The sequence below is a fragment of the Myotis lucifugus genome, unplaced genomic scaffold, assembly GCF_000147115.1.
Source record: "Myotis lucifugus unplaced genomic scaffold, Myoluc2.0 scaffold_471, whole genome shotgun sequence".
NCBI classification, from domain to species: Eukaryota; Metazoa; Chordata; class Mammalia; order Chiroptera; family Vespertilionidae; genus Myotis; species Myotis lucifugus.
The window spans coordinates 211,873-229,157 of record NW_005871519.1 but is presented as its reverse complement, the minus strand read 5'-3'; the positions used below and the strand labels follow the sequence as shown (position 1 = coordinate 229,157).

The 17,285-nt window shown below is 44.1% G+C and overlaps 1 protein-coding gene across 1 annotated transcript in view; it reads left to right on the top strand.

Annotated features, from left to right (window-relative positions):
- Nucleotides 1-17,285, top strand: part of UBE3C (ubiquitin protein ligase E3C) — a 121,361-nt gene that overhangs the window by 46,100 nt on the left and 57,976 nt on the right. The window contains exon 9 of the mRNA XM_014445614.2: nucleotides 564-751. Within this exon, the coding sequence (XP_014301100.1) occupies nucleotides 564-751 (188 nt within the window). The remainder of the gene's footprint in view (nucleotides 1-563; nucleotides 752-17,285) is intronic.

Genomic DNA, 17,285 nt, shown 5'->3' with positions numbered 1-17,285 from the left:
GGTATGTGCTTAGTACAATGCAATCTAAACATATGAAATGAATTCTTTTTCTAATTTTTTTAAAACTGATTTTCAGAGAGAGGAAGAGAGAAACATCAATGATGAGAGAGAATAATCGATTTGCTGCCTCCTGCACACCCCTTACTGGGGATCAAGCCCAAAATCTGGGTATGTGCCCTGACCAGGAATTGAACCGCAACCTCCTGGTTCATAGGTTGATGCTCAACTACTGCTCCACACCAGCCAGGCGAATGAATTTCTCTTGAAATGTAATACTGAAAATACTGTCACGTCAGGAGGCAACACTGGATAGTCACAGTTCCTGTGCTGCTGTTATGCTGGTCAAAATTGGTCCCTAATACAGATGTGACTATGGGTGTTCAGATTCCTTTAATGGATGCATGATAGAGATTTTGGTGTGTTCATTGTGATTGGGTAATTTTGGATAATGCCTGCCTTGTACTTTGACTTGAACGAAAGCGAGATTTCCTGTGTGTCTGTCGTGTAGAGGTGAGTTCTCATGGTGCATCACTAACGTGGAGTAACTTCCGGGTGTGTTTCAGGCGGACGGGAGACTGTCATTACCATACATAACAGAGGAGTGTCTGAAAAAGCTGGATACGAAGCAGCAGACCAACACGCTGCTCAACCTGGTGTGGAGGGACTCGGCCAGCGAGGAGGCCTTCACGCTGATGGCCTGCATCTGCCACACGCTCATGGTGCAGCAGCGGATGATGGTGCCCCGAGTCAGGCACGTGCGCTTGGTGCAGGCCCTGATGAGCTCTGCAGTTCCCGTCCTGTCTCTGCTTGGCCTTAGTCTGTCGATCCATCGCTGTTTTCCTGTAGAATGTGGTTCAGGATAGTCTACTGTCCGAGCATTGCATGGAACATGAAAGCCAGTTTTCTTTTCTAAACCAGTTAGGACTGTTTGAGTCCTTTTCTTGTCCTGTGAGGCTCTGAGGTGTCCTGGAACATGTTCACAGATGAAATCATTTTTCTATCATATGAAAGGGGAGTACGGTCCTAGCCACCCATTTTAATATGTTGCTGTGTTGTTTTTTTAATCTTTTTTTTTAAATATATTTTTATTGATTTTTTACAGAGAGGAAGGGAGAGGGATAGAGAGTTAGAAACATCGACGAGAGAGAAACATCGACCAGCTGCCTCCTGCACACCTCCCACTGGGGATGTGCCCGCAACCAAGGTACATGCCCTTGACCGGAATTGAACCTGCGACCCTTGAGTCCGCAGGCCGACGCTCTATCCACCAAGCCAAACCGGTTTTGGCTTAATCTTTTTTTAAATTGATTTTAGAGAGAAAGGAAGGGAAAGGGAGAGAGAACCATTGATGAGAGAGACATCACTTCAATTGGCTGCCTCCTTCACACCCCACTGGGGATGGAGCCCGCAACCCAGGCATGTGCCCTGACTAGGAATAGAACCAGTGACCTCTTGTGCATGGGACGACGCTCAACCACTGAGCAACACTGGTGGGGCCTAGTCACTCATTTTAAAAGTTGGGCTCATGCCTGCAGTTATAGACCCAATATATGACATCTTTTTCAGCTTTTTCATCTACTCTTTTTATCAGGTTGCCTTGACAGTTTATTCTGGCACTTTGAGATTTTTGGTTTTCAAAACTTTGAAATAAAACTTTAAAAAAAAATATATTTCTTTATTGGTTTCAGAGAGAGGAAGGGAGAAGGAGAGAGAGAGAAACATCAATGATGAGAGAGAATCATTGATCGGCTGCCTCCTGCATGCACCCCACTGGAGATTGAGCCCGCAACCCAGGCATGTGCCCTTGGCTGGAATCGAACCTGGGACCCTTCAGTCCGCAGGCTGACGCTCTATCCACTGAGCCAAGCCGGCTAGGGCTGAAATAAAACTTTTGAGAGGAACAAAGCATACAAATTAAAATGGCTAACTTGTGCTAAGATAACTGTGACAGTAGTCTTGAACTATTTCCCCCCCTCCATTTTAAGGGACAGTTTAGCAGTTTCTTAGGGACTTAACAGAAAATTATTTAATGCAATACAGTGCAAAAATATGTGCAGATCTAGGAAGTGAGGGACAGGTTCCAGGTGACCTGCATGGGTCCTGGGCTGGTGTCAGGTGATGTATGTCACCTTTATAAAGTGCTCACCTACACTGTGGAAAGAGCTGCTGCTGCGGTGAGGAAAGCATCTTTGGAGTGGAGTGTGTGCGGGGACATCGGCTGCAGAAGTTGCCATGTAAACACTGATGTGGCCAGCTAACTAGGTGCTGTCTTAGCTGGCTGGCGTTTATTACTGCAGAGGGAGTCTGATGCCAGGAGGCTGTGGTCCTCCATTAGGTGATGAGCTCCCAGGGCTAATTACGTCAGAGCCGGATGTGAGATCTGAGGGCAGGCGCTGAGCGTCACTTGCTTTTTTTGTAGCACAAAGTCCACTGGTGCAGGCAGGGGTGACTGGCTCTGGGTCCAGAGTGAGCCTCCTGCCAGTGGGCTTATGTGTGGTCCTGGTTTACAAGTACAGCACCTGTTTCCTCCAAGAAACTGCTCCAGGAACCTATGGATGGCTTAACTATATTAGGCTTTAAGTATTTAGACTGTTTTTCATACCTCATGAAAGAGCAAATAGGCTTACCTTAATGGCTGTAGATTTTAACTGCTTTCAACTTTTATTTATTTATTTATTTTTTGACAAATAAAAGTTTATAGTTTATTAATCCTCATGAAAAATCTGCACAACCATCACAGATAAAGTCACCGAAGAATCTTTACTCCTTCTGTAGTTCAAGCTGCAGCTCACTTTTTGCCAGCACCAACATGGGCCTTTGCAGTCCCCCTGACTTTCTTCATTCTGTTCTTGCGTTCCTTTCTCTGTTTTCTTGAGGTCTTCTTCTTCTTCTCATATAGGCCATGTCTTGCAAGTCTGTGGGTTCATTTTTCTCTGTGTAATCCAAGGAGTCATAAATCATGCCAGAGCCAGCGGTCTTGCCACCACCAAAGTGGGTTCTGAATCCAAACACAAAGGTGACATCAGGTGCGGTCTTATACATTTTGTCTAGTTTTTCCTGAATTTCTGTCTTGGGTCCTATTGCCTTTCCAAGGTGAAGGACATCAATGACCATTTGCTTCCACTGAAGTAGTCTGTTGGTCATGAACTTCCTGGTCCAGATGGTTACCGTGTCATTCATGATGAAGGTTGATCTTCAAGCAGCCAGGGAGAAAAAGAGCTGCTTTCAACTTTAAAAAAAAATCCTCGCCCAAGGATATGTTTATTGATTTAGAGAGAGGGCGAGGGAGAGAGAGAAACATCGACCAGTTGCTTCTTGTACGAACCCCAACCAGGGACCAAACCCGCAACCTAGGTATGTGCCCCGACCGAGAATGAACCTGAGACCTTTTAGTGTATGGGATGACACTCCAACCAACTGAGCCACAATGGCCAGGGTCAACTCTTTTAAAAGGTGTTTAGCCTGGCCAGCGTGGCTCCGTGGTTGAGCATCGACCTATGAACCAGGAGGTCACAGTTCAATTCCCGGTCAGGGCATATGCCCGGGTTGTGGGCTCGATCCCCAGTGGGGCGTGCAGGAGGCAGCCGATCAGTGATTCTCTCTCATCATTGATGTTTCTATCTTTCTATCCCTCTCCCTTCCTCTCTAAAAACTCAATAACAATACTTTAAAAAAAAAGTGTTTAAAGCAGGGTTAGTAGATTCCCAGGCACATAACTCTCTCTCTCGAGTCCTTTCAGGCTCACTTCCATCCCTCTATTTCCAGGGTTGGGATTTACAGTTTTAATCTCTGTTTAACACTGATTGTTAGGCTGTATGAGGAAATGTGGAACAGCCCAGGCCAGTGTACTCAGTGGTTAGAGTATGCATTGAAGGGTTGTGTGCTCAAGCCCCCGCCCTGGTTGGGTGTGTGCAGGAGGCAACCAATCAATTTGTCTCTCACGTCGATGTTTTTTTCTCTCTCTCTCTCTCTCTCTCTTTCTCTTTCTCTCTTTCCAACCCTCCTCTCTTCCACTCTCTCTTTAAAAAACAACAACACAACACATCAGTAGCCTTTGCTGGTTTGACCCAGTGGTTAGAGTGTTGGCCCTTGGACTAAAGGGTTGCAGGTTCGATTCCGGTCAAGGGCACATACCTCGGTTGTAGGCTTAATCCCGGACCCTGGTCAGGGCACATGCGGGAGGCAACCAATCCATGTGTCTCTCACATCAGTTTCTCTCTCTGTGTCTCTCCCCCTCCCTTGCATGCTCTAATAATCAGTGGAAAAAGTATCCTCAGGTTAGGATTAAGAAATTTAAAAATATGTTTATATACATATATATATGGAACAATTTCCAAGGTATGTGTTTAAGTAAAAGAAAGGGAGATCCGGACCTTGGGAACAATAGCCTGCTTTCTGTGTCAGAAAGGGGAAAGGGAGACTGTGTCTCTGTCCCTGTTCACATTGCTCTGTCTTTCTTTTCTCACCTGAACACCTAGCTTGTGGAGATGCCCCACAGGCTGCCAACAGTCCCAGCACCCAGCCATTACTCCATGGTCCCCCACACTCCATGATGTTGGCCCTCCTGCCCTCCCTCTCCTGACTCCTCGCACCTGTCACCCCCACAGACCCCATTCTCATGAGGTTCTCCTCGACCCCTTGGCTGCTCCTTCACGGCTCCTCTGCAGGCCTCTCTGTCTCTGTGTCAGTGTTTCCTTCTCTGGGTGATCTCTCTCTCACATGTGGCTTCCTCCCCCTTTGGGCTCAGACTCCTCTAAGCTGCTACTAGGGCCTGTCCTCAGACTCTGCACACACCAGGACTAACCAGTCTCTCCTAGCCTGGGTCACAGGGCCTGTCCTCAGACTCTGCACACGCCAGGACTAACCAGTCTCTCCTAGCCTGGGTCACAGGGCCTGTCCTCAGACTCTGCACACGCCAGGACTAACCAGTCTCTCCTAGCCTGGGTCACAGGGCCTGTCCTCAGACTCTGCACACACCAGGACTAACCAGTCTCTCCTAGCCTGGGTCACAGGGCCTGTCCTCAGACTCTGCACACGCCAGGACTAACCAGTCTCTCCCCAGCCTGGGTCACAGGGCCTGTCCTCACACCCCTGCACACGCCAGGACTAACCAGTCTCTCCCCAGCCTGAGTCACAGGGCCTGTCCTCACACCCCTGCACACGCCAGGACTAACCAGTTTCCCCAGCCTGAGTCACAGGGCCTGTCCTCACACCCCTGCACACGCCAGGACTAACCAGTTTCCCCAGCCTGAGTCACAGGGCCTGTCCTCACACCCCTGCACACGCCAGGACTAACCAGTCTCTCCCCAGCCTGAGTCATGCTGGGGCTGGTATAGGGAGCCCCTGGGAACATGGCCACTGCACTTTAATTAAAATCGGAGCACAAACCCAGTTCTTTAGTCACACTTGCCATGTTCCACATACCCAGTAGTCAGTATGGCGGTGGCTTAGGCCATTGTCATCATTACAGAACATCCTGCTGGAGTGCTGGCCTGGCCTCGAGGCTGAGGCACCCTCCCTCAGCGACTCCTGGCATGCGCTCAGACACCATGACACATGAGTACTGCACTTTCTGTCACGTTTTACCTGACTGTCTTGTCAAAATATGACCCTAATTATCTCACTCTTGCTTAGACACCAACCAGTCAAGCCCCTTTGCATCCAGGGGAGCATTCCCACTCCTTAGCTCACTGACGTGTGGAGAGCCTTCCTGACTGGCATTTGGGAACTCTCTAACTTCATTTCTAGTCATAAAATGCTTTGTCTTGGCCATGCGTCCTTACTGCATTCTCCTGATGCCAGGTGCTGGCTCCGGCCTCTCTCCTTGTTCCCACACTAGTCTCTGTCCAAGATGCACCTTCCTCCTCCTCATCTCACCTTTCTTGGCCCAGTTGTCTGTAGGTTCATGTTCAGGTCACCATCTTTCAGAAGCCTTCCTGAGTTTATAGACTGAGATCTCTCCTCTCTTATTCCAGTGAAATTTTCATTTTACGGTAGGGACTCCCTTTTAGAGGGAAGATTTTAAGGAGTTACGCTTTACACTTAAGGTGGGTAGATGGGCATGTTCTTTGGGGGTTGGCTCTTTTGTTCTATTGTCAAAAAACTTAGACTTTTAAAGGTAGTGTTTTAGGGATCAGAGCGGTTGATATAATTTGCCTATAGTTTTCTTGTAAATACATCACATCTTAAGGCATCACAAATCATTTTATTACAATATGTGCTTGATTTTTCTACCAAAAATGAATAGAATGAGCCAACTTACCTGTGAGCAGTCAGTCACTCTGATGTAGACAGTGTGTCCTGGAGATGCGCGCGACTCCGCTGCTGTCTCATCGCCAGGAAGAACGGTGGTAACGGGCTCTGCGCTCTCGGTGTGCCGGTCCATAGCTTCAGTCGTTGGGGACGGAATGATTGTGCAGGTTACTTCAGTGAAGGCAAACACAGAGTTATGTTTCCTGTTTATGTTTCTGTAAACACATTTTTATAGTGTTTTAGAAGAAATACTGAGGAGGTACCTATAGAGAGAAAGTTGCTTTTTTGCCTGTGATTTTATTTTTTCTTTTATTATCAGTGATATTCTCAGTATAATCAGTAGATTTAATTGGCTCTTGATTTATGTTAAAATTTGCATTGTCTTGATAGGGTTTTGTTTGTTTTTTTGTTGTTGTTAATCCTCACCCGAGGATATTTTTCCATTGATTTTCAGAGAGTGGAAGAGAGAGGGAAAGACAGATAGAAACATCGATGTGAGAGAAACACATCGATTGGTTGCCTCCTGCACGAGACCCAACCAGGGACCGGGCCAGGGAGGACCCTGCAACCAAGGTATGTGCCCTTGACCGGAATCAAACCCCCGATCGTTTGGTCTGTAGGCCAACGCTTGACCCTCTGAGCCAAACCGACTAGGGCCAGCTCATGAGTCGGAAGTCACATTCAGATGGCAAACTGGTGGTAGCTGCTAACGCGCTTCTCCTTAGGAAGCCGACTCAGCATATAGTTTGTAGTGAGTTTTCAGCTGCTCAGAACTTCTAAACATTGTGAATAATTGTTTCATAGGAAATGCGCGTAAACCTTGGAAAAGCCTACACGAAGGTGATTTAAACTCTGTTTGAAAAATCATGTTAAGACAAAGTAAGGGGGGAATCTCAGGGAAGCAACAGGTGGTGAGTGCTACTTCCCCATTAGCTCAGCCTGCAGCCTGAGCACAGCTCCTGTCTGTGTCTGTTCATCTTAAAGTGAAAGGCACTCAGTTGTCAGGGAAACGGGTGCTATCTGTTTAAACTGGGTGTGGATTTAGCGCTGGAATGCTCAATTAACACAGCTGTGTGTCTAAAACTTATCTTCTGGTCTAACTGCTAGTTTGTCTGTGAAATAAAAGTATTTAGCAAGTTGCCTGTAACAAATATGTCTTAAAGTTTTTATTGTCATTAAGGAAACTTGGAATTTATTTTTCATCTTGCATTAGTGAGAGGTGAAATGCATTTTAGTGTTGCTTTCCTAGCAAAGGACACCTGCAGCAGGAGATCACTGGGTCAGGACTGCATCTGTGGCTGCAGGAGTGGAGGGGCCTTGGGTGGCTGGCTTGTCCCGTTTCTTGTACCTGTGACAACCTACGTACAGGGAGCTCAGGATGCCTTGCTGTCCCCACCTTTCCTGCCTGTGTGCAAGCTGCTGTCTTCTGTATGTCTCTTAACCCTTTGCGGTCGTTTGTCTACTCTCAGCCACCAAAGCTTTTTTACCGTTCCGGTCGTATGTCTGCTCTCAGCCACCACAGCAAGGAACCGTACGAATCTTATCAGTTCATAATTTCTCTGAAAGCTCTTAAGTGTCTAAGCGACCTTGTCACGAACCAAAACATTGCCCCGACAAATCGGAGATATCGAAACTCAATATAAACAAACGCGGTCGTTCCACACTTGCCATGCAAAACACCGTGGCGAGTCAGTCGCCTTTTGAGAGTGAAGAAATCGATAAGCTTCGGAGATACTTCGCAGAATTTCAATTAAAGCTTTACAAATTACGTTTAACTGTAATTAGGCATTCTCACTTGTTAAGATATTTCAAAATAATACTCCAAAATGGCAAAAAGAAAGTTACCGGAAGAAGTGTGCTGCGAATCTGAAAGTAACGATGAAAAGTTTTATTTTGGCACCTTGAATACTGACTCTGACATAGAAAGTGATAACGTTTGTAGTGATTCTAGTAGTGACGTAGTTCCAAAAAAGAATGAATAAATCTTGTTTATCCTTCATAATCTTGCATGTTATGTATCACTGCTCTTTCAATGGAAATTAATTCCGACCAGTACGACACCCATGTCCAAATTTAATATGACTGCAAAGGGTTAATAACTTTAGTGGTCCCTGCAGACAGTGGCCTGAGTTAGAAACAGTCCTCACAGTGTTGCCCTATACCAGTGATGGCGAACCTTTTGAGCTCGGTGTGTCAGCATTTTGAAAAACCCTAACTTAACCCTGGTGCCGTGTCACATATAGAAATTTTTTGATATTTGCAACCATAGTAAAACAAAGATTTATATTTTTGATATTTATTTTATATATTTAAATGCCATTTAACAAAGAAAAATCAACAAAAAAATGAGTTCGCGTGTCATAGGTTCGCCATCACTGCCCTATACTGATTACTCATGGGCTTGTCTCAGCCAAACAAAACCTAGTGGGTAGTTTTTGTTTGTTTGTTAGTATTATTTTTTAACTAGGGGCCCAGTGCACGAACTCGTGCATCTTGAAAGGAATTGTGGGCCGCGAGGCTGCGGTGGGCACAGAGGCGGGTCTCAGCCCATCCTCCAAACCCCCGCCCGGCCCCTCGTGCCACGGTTCCCAATCCCCTGTCTACTGGTAGCCTCACTCCCGCCGCTGCTGCTCCCACACGCTGATGCCACTGGCCTTGCTCACACCCACTGATGGCGCAGAGAGATTGGGGCTGGCACCAGTAGTGGGTGCGAGTGGCAGCTGCTGCCCCATTTGCCCCTCAGGAGCATGGGGAAGGTGGAGAAGCCATCAGGGGCGATCGGGGCCGGTAGCCACCGCTCACATCCACTGACAGGGCTGGCAGCCACCGCTCGCATCCACTGATGGTGCCGAGCGATCAGGGCCAGCAGTGGGTGCAAGCAGCGGGTGCGAGAGGCAGCTGCCAGCCCCAGTCACCCCTTGGGAGCAGGTGGAGGTGGAGAAGCCTTGGTCTGGCGCCCCCGCTCACCTGCTCCAACATCCCACTGTGGCCAACGCCTGCCATTTTCTGCGCACACTCCCTGGTGGTCAGTGCACATCATAGCGACCGGTTGTTCCACCAGATGTCTTTATTGCATTATTTTACTTAAAAAAAAACACAAAAACCCTTATTGTTAAAAGTATTACATATGTCCCTTTGTTTTACCCCTTCTAGCCCACCTACCCCCCAGGTCTTCACCATTCTATTGTCTGTGTCCATGGGTTTATGCATATATGCATACAAGTCCTTTCTTTTTTAATCTTTATTGTTGAGATTATTACAGATGTCCCTCTTTTTTTCCCCCATTGCCCTCTCCACCTAGTTCCCGCCCCACCCCAGGCCTTCACCACGCTATAGTCTGTGTCCATAGGTAATGTATATATGCATACAAGAACTTTCTTTAATCTCTTTCCCAACTCCTCATCCCTTCCCTCTAGAATTGTCAATCTGTTCCATTTCCATGCCTCTGATCCTATTTTATTCACCAGTTTATTCTGTTCATTAGGTTTCTTATTTATTTTGATTTTTAGATTCAGTTGTTGATAGGTATGTATTTGTTGCCATTTTGTTCACATTTTTTATCTTTTTCTTTTCTTCTTCTTCCCCTTCTTAAAGAATACCCTTCAACAGCCTATATAATAAAAGACTAATATGCAAATCGACTGAATGGCGGAACAACCAGTCACTATGATGCGCACTGACCACCAGGGGGCAGACGCTCATGCACTGAGCCTCTAGTTTCATTAATATTAGTTTGGTGGTGATAAACTCCTTTAGCTTTTTCTTGTCTGGGAAGCTCTTTATCTGACATTCAGTTCTAAATGATAGCTTTGCTGGGTAGAGTAATCTTGGTTGTAGGTCCTAGCTATTCATTACTTTGAATATTTCTTGTCACTCCCTTCTGGCCTGCAAAGTTTCTGTTGAGGATTCAGCTGACAGTCGTATGGGCACACCCTTGTAGGTAACTAACTGCTTTTCTTTTACTACTTTAAAGTGTCTCTTTGTCTTTAACCTTTGGCATTTTCATTATGATGTGTCTTGGTGTGGGCTTCTTTGGGTTCCTCTTGTTTGGGTCTTTCTGTGCTTCCTGGACTTTGAAGTCTATTTCTTTCACAGGTAGGGGAAATTTTCTGTCATTATTTCTTCAAATAGGTTTTCAATATCTTGTTCTCTCTCTCCTTCTGGCACTCCCATTATACGAATGTTGGTAATCTTGAAGTTGTCCCAGAGGCTCCTTTTACTATCTTCATATTTTTGGATTCTTTTTTCTTTTTGCTCTTCTGATTGGGTGCTTTTTGCTTCCTTATATTTCAAATCGTTGATTTCTCAGAATCTGCTACTCGACTGTTGAATTCCTGTATATTATTATTTATTTCAGTCAGTGTATGCATAATTTCTGACTGGTCCTTTTCCATTTTGTTAGAGGTTTCTAGAAGATTTTCTTGTTGTTGTTTCTTGTTTTGTTTTTATTTATTTATTTTTATTTTTTAAAGTTACATGCAATAAACCTTAATATTTCAAGGAAAATGATCTTAAATATAATGTTACATGCAATAAACACCAGTTATTCAAGAAAAATGATCTTACATGCAGTAAACAATATTTCAAGAATAAAAAGATTTTAAGTATAATAATATGAAAACTATACTAACATAGTATAATATCACAAAAGTTGTAGGAAATATTAAAAATCTGAAAATAACAGGATTACATTCTAGAATATTCTAGAATATTTCCCCCCTCTGGCTCTATTTTAGTTCATCAGTTTATTGGCTTCATTATATTCCACTAATAAGTGAGATCATATGATATTTATCTTTCTCCAACTGGCTTATTTCGCTTAGCATGATGCTTTTAAAGTCTGTTTTGTCAGCTATAAGTATTGCTACTCCAGCTTTATTTTCTTTTCCATTTGAATGGAAATTTTTTTCAATCCCTTCACTTTCATCCTGTGTGTGTCTTTTGCTTTGAGGTGGGTCTCTTATAGACAGCATATACTTGGGTCATGTTTTTGTATCCATTCAGCTACTCTACACCTTTTGATTGGAGCATTTAATCCATTTACATTTAGGTTTATTACTGAGAGGTACCTATTTATAGCCATTTTAATTCTGCATGGCTAGGTTTCTCTCTGTGTATCTTCTTCTCAGCAATCCCTTACAGCAGTCCCTTTAGCATTTCTTGTAATGCTGGCTTGGTGGTGATGAACTCCTTTAGCCTTTTTTTTTTTTTTTGGGTCTGGGAAGCTCTTTATTTGACCGTCTATTTTAATGATAGCCTTGCTGGATATAGTAATCTTGGTCTCAGCTCCTTGCTTTCCATTACCTTGAGTACTTATGCCATTCCCTTCTGGCCTTTCTGATGAGAAATCAGGTGTCAGCCTTATGGGAACTCCTTTGTAGGTAATAGTTTTCTTTTCTCTTGCTGCCTTTAAGATTCTCTCTTTGTCTTTAATTTTTGGCATTTTAATTATGATGTGTCTGGGTGTGGGTCTGTTTGGGTTCTTCTTGTTTGGGGTTCTCTGTGCCTCCTGAACTTATGTGACTTTTTCCTTTACTAGGTTAGGGATGTTTTCTACCATTATTTCTTCAAGCACCTTCTCTATTCCTTTCTCCCTTTCTGCCTCTTCTGGCACACCTACTATTCTAAAATTGTTACGTTTCACATTGTCCCACAGCTCCCTTAAGCTGTCCTCTTGTTTTTTAATTGTTTTTTTCTTTTTTGGTTCTCTAATTGAGTGATATTTTCAACTGTCCTCTAATTCACTGATTCGATCCCAGCTTCCCCTAATCTGCTGTGTACTCCTTCCAATGTGTCCTTTATTTGTGTTATGTCATTCTTTATCTCAGGCTATTCTTTTTTCATAGTTACTATATCTTTTTTCATACTGTTGAGCATTTTTAACATCATTACTCTGAACTCTGTTTCAAATAAATTTCTTATCTCTGCTTTATTTATCTCTTCTTCTAGAGAATTCACTAGTTCTTTCATTTGGAGGTTGTTTCTTTGTCTCCTCATTTTGGCTGCCTGTTTGGGTTTGTGACTCTGTATTAGGTAGATCCTCTACACCTCTCAATCTCTAGTGCAGGACAGTGTCAAACGCTGCTCCTGGCTAATTAGATCAGGCAAAGACTCAAAGCCTCCAGAGACCACCTCTGTCCACAGACTGATAGGATTCCAATTTGAAATTGCTCCCAGGCAATCCACCTCAAGTGTGGTAAGAGTTTTTTTTAACAGGGTGGGGTAGTTGCTTCTGGGTAGAGGCTAATTGTTATTTTTAGTCTCTTAAGTGGCCTCAGGGCAAGGTGTTTTCTAATAGGATGTGTTGACTGTCATCACCCAGGCAAGGCAAATGTCTGTGTGGGAAAGATGTCCTTCTGAGCTCTATCCCCCAAAACCCCAGTCCTAGGTTCTGCTTGCACAGCTCCAGTCCACTTTACCCTCCCCTTCTCAAACCCCCCCCCCCTCACCCGCCAGAGCACAAGGTGGATGGCTCCACAGGGAATTTTTTTGTGCTTTGGCCCTTTAAGAAGGTGCTCAAACTTTCAGCTGCCACTCCCCGGCAGAGACCCCACTACTTTTCACAGCTAGATGTTATGTGGGTACCCTTCTCAGTTTTTTGCTGTCTGCTGGGAGCCCAGCTTGGGGATTAGATCCCAGAGTTCTCAGTGGTTCCCCACCCCCACCCCCACCCCCCGAAGCTGAGATATCTCTCCAGTACTTCAGTTGCCATCTGTAGGTGCCAGCCCGGCCAGCCCATTCGCGTCTCCACCTCTCTTACCATTCTCTTGCAGTCACCACCTTCGGTCCTTGGGTATCAGGGTTCTCTCCTGTGAGTTTTCCGTTGATTATTCAGAAAGCCTTTCCATATTTCAGTTGTAATTCCAGCTTGTTCCTGGGAGCATGTCTGTGCAGCATCCTCCTACTCTGCTGCCATTTTTAATCCTCCCAGTTTCATTTATGTTGTCACAGATAGATTCTTCATTACTTTATGGTTTTTCTAAACATTTAAGATGAAACCCATCTTGGTGCAGCTATGAAAATTGTCCATCTGTCTTTCCTTCATCCATCATTGGCCTCAGGAGCAACTAAGACAATTTATTTTGCTTTTCTTCAGGCAATAGTTCTGAAGGTCAAAAGTTGGAAATAAGTCTTCTGGGACTTGAAGTCCAGGGATGGCAGTGCTGGCACCTCCTGGAGGATCCTGAGAAGAGTGTTCTTGGCCTCTTCCAGCTCCTTGAGGTTGCTGCATTTTTTGGCTCTTGGCCTCCTCCCTTCCTCCAATGTCTGTTTTCTAGAAGATTTTTAAGTAACCTTATAACTGGTTTTGAATTCTATATCCAGTAGTTTGCTTTTTTCCATTGGTTTCATTTGTGACATGTTTCTTTGTCTTTGCATTTTAGCTGCTTCCCTGTGTTTGTTTCTATGTATTGGGTAGACCTGTATGTCTCCTTGAGTTGGTAGAATGGTGTTGTGTAGTAGGTGTTCTATAGGGCCCAGTGGCTCAGCCTCCCCAGTCACCTGAGCAGCGTACTCTAGGTGCACCCCTTTGTGGGCTGTGAGCACAGTCATGTTGTAGTTGAGACTTGATTGCTGTTGGTGTCACTGGGAGGAATTGACCTCCAGGCCAATTGGCTGTGAGGACCACCTGTGACTACAGTGGGAGAGCTGCTGTGAAGGAGACACCCTTATGGAACAGGACTTGCTTCATTGGAGCTTTGCTGCTCCTTGAGTGTGTCGCTTATGGATGTGTAGAGTTGTAATGTGGTATGGTCTCACACTGACCACTAGGTACACTGGCTCTTGGGTCTCCAGGGAGGTGCATAGTCAGCCATTGCCTTGATCACCCAATAGGAGCTACAGGGAGATCTGCAGATTCCTCCTCTTTATATCAGGTTTGGAAGTGCCCAGATGAGGCCCAACTATGAAGTAAGGCAGATTGGTGCTAGTGCCAGGTCTTGGGCCTTTTACTGATAGGATTGGGGCTCCCTGTCCTAGCTGCTGCTTGTTTTGAGAGATTTTAGCCTGAGCAAGGACAGGCCATTCATACACAAAAGCCACTGCACAATTCATGAGTTTTTAACATTTCTGCACACAATGATGTTACAGTTGAGTCTAGTCTGAAGTCACGTTCAGATGGCAAACTGGCAGTTTAGGGTTGGAAATTGGATGAGGCAGGGTCTTAGGGAATCACCTGAGTGGAACAAACAGAAATGGCTACTAGTTAGCCCTGCGACCGGGGAGATCCCAGCATAGGAACAATGATCCCTGCGAGCACCTCCGTCTGGGAGAAAGCCGCTCCCGAGTTCCTGCCCTGATGCCAGACAATCCAGTTCCAACCTGTATGTGTCTGTGTCCCCCAGAGCCTCACTGTGATGCTGGAGTTCAGAGGAAGCAGGACCTTGTAAGATCAGTTCCTGGTGCTGGCCTTTTAAGAGGAACAGCTGGGACTCCAGCAGTCTCTGTGTCACTGAGCCCCAGTCCGCACTGGTTTTTACAGCCTGTAGTTCTTACTGCCCGTAGGGACTTCTTTTAGCCAGCTCTGGCATCCTGGACTGGAGGTCTGGTGTGGGGCTGGGACCCCTTGCTCCTTTGGGTGGCTTTCGCAGAGATGATCTCCCTCCCGATTAAAAAAGCGGCACACGTGGGTGCGGGACCAGTCTATTCCATGCCTCCGCACCACCTACCAGTCTCAGTGTGCTTTCTTCTTTACTTATCTAATTGTAGGACTTATATTCTGCCAGCTTTCCATTGGTTCTGGATGGTGGTGGTTCTGTATTTTAGTTGTACTTTTGATATGGTTGTGGGAGGCAGCAATTATGGTCGTTAACCTATGCTGCCATCTTCCTTTCTCTGCATACAAGTTCTTTGGTTAATCTCTTCCCACCCACCCTCCCTTGCCTTCCCTCTGAGATTGGACTGTCTGTTCTGTGCCTTTATGTCCCTGGATCTATTTTGTTTATCAGTTTATTTTGTTCAATAGATTCCACATATGAGTGAGATCATGTGATACTTGTCTTTCTCTGACTTGCTTATTTTGCTTATAATACTCACCAGATCCTTTCATGTTGTCTCAAAGGGTAAGAGATCCTTCTTTTTTACTTCTGCATAGTATTCCATGGTGTAAATGTACCATGGCTTTTTTAGCCACTCAACTACTGATGGGTACTTGGATTCTTTCCAGATCTTAGCTATTGTAAATTGAGCTGCTGTGAACTTAGGGGTACATATATTCTTTCTGATTGGTGTTTCGGATTTCTTAGGATATGTTCCTAAAAGTGGGATCTTAGTGGGTGGTTTTTAATATGTCCCAGGGTATGTAAAGAACCTTCACTAATTTATAGACCTGTTTAGTAAATTTGTTTTATTGTCTATTGAGTGATTAATTTAGGAAATGTAATTGTCTCAAAGTTAACTTGAAATATAGCTTTGGAAATGTGTAGCCATTAAAATGGTCTTTCAGATATATGTGGAAAGATGTTAATTGTAATTTTTGTGAAAGGTGTGTGACAAGAGAGTATGTTAGGGAGCCCATTTTGTTTGCACATGTACACAAAGTATCTGTATGTAGGATTTACACCAAGGTATTAATTCTGGTTTTTTCTCGGAGGATGGGATGAAATATGGCTCATTTCTTTTTCCTTGTTGTTGTATTATTGTTAGAAAGAGCAAAAGTAGCGCACTTACCAAAATATGTGAGTTTTCAGATTTTTGAGGTGCTACATTTTAGTATTTATATTTACCATAGTTTTAAGAAATCCTGATATTTATAAAATTATACTACATAATACGTTTTTTAAAAAGAACTCAATTTCTTGACTGAAGAGAAATAAGGCAAGGAAATACTACCTTCTAGAATTCTCTTATGTTGAAAGTTCATATTTTTCAATGCAATTTTTTCTTATTTTCTGTGTAGTTGTCTAGCATGTAAAACTCCATAAAGTTAGGAAAACTAAAATTTGAGCACACATTATTTATCTACTTGGTGTGTGGTGGGTGTTTTTGGTGTCATGGAGGAGGAGGTAGGGGGTGGTCTTTCTGAAGTGAATTTAGGTGGGATATGCCAGGACATTCATGACAGAGCTTTCGCATGCTCGGTGACATGGTTTATTTTGCTGATCTCCTGTGACTTACTGTGTTATCTATAATTCTTTTTTCATTATTCCAATGATTTTTAAATTTTTCAACCTAATTTTGAGACTCGCCCAGTTAGCGTGCGTGGGTTGTGTGGTACACTCTATGTAGAATCACCACATGTTTGAGCTGGGAAGGCCTTAGAGCTGAAGTGGTTCGGCCCCTTCTTTTCTCATGAGAACGTTGCTCAGTGGCGTTGGACTGAATGACCCGAGGTTTTCCTGACTGTTCTAGGGTAGCTCTAAAGCAAGAGCTGTACATTTCAGGCCACACTCCCCACTACCCTGACCTAACCTTCTCTGCTGTCCCCAGTCTCATGTCTGACACCTGCACTCCTAGATGTTTGTGCTGTAACATGTGACTCCAAAGTGTGTCCTCTTACAGAAATGCAGTGTACACAGAGCTCATTTAAAGGAGCCACAGAGTTCCTTAGTTTGTAATGAAGTTGAGATTATACAGGAGGGCTTCTTACCTTTAAAATATATTTTTAGATTTAAGTTATATTTTAGAGATTAGTTAACATTAAACACCAATTTTTATGTGTTATTTCAAGAATGGTGACTTAGCCCAGCTGATGTGGCTCAGTGGTAGAATGTCGTCGACCTATGAATCAGGAGGTCAGGGCTCAATTCGGGGTCAGGGCACATGTCTGGGTTGTCGGCTAGATCCCCACTAGGGGGCATACTGAAGGCAGCTGATCAGTGATTCTCTCTTATCATTGATATTTCTATCTCTTCTCTCCCTTCCTTTCAGAAATCAATAAAAAATTATATTTTTAAAATGGTGACTTAAAATTAGTCACTTAAGTATTTAAAGTTTTTAAAATGTATATTAGCAGTAATAACCTCTAATATATATATATATATATATATATATATATATATATATATATATATATATATATATAATATGCAAATTGT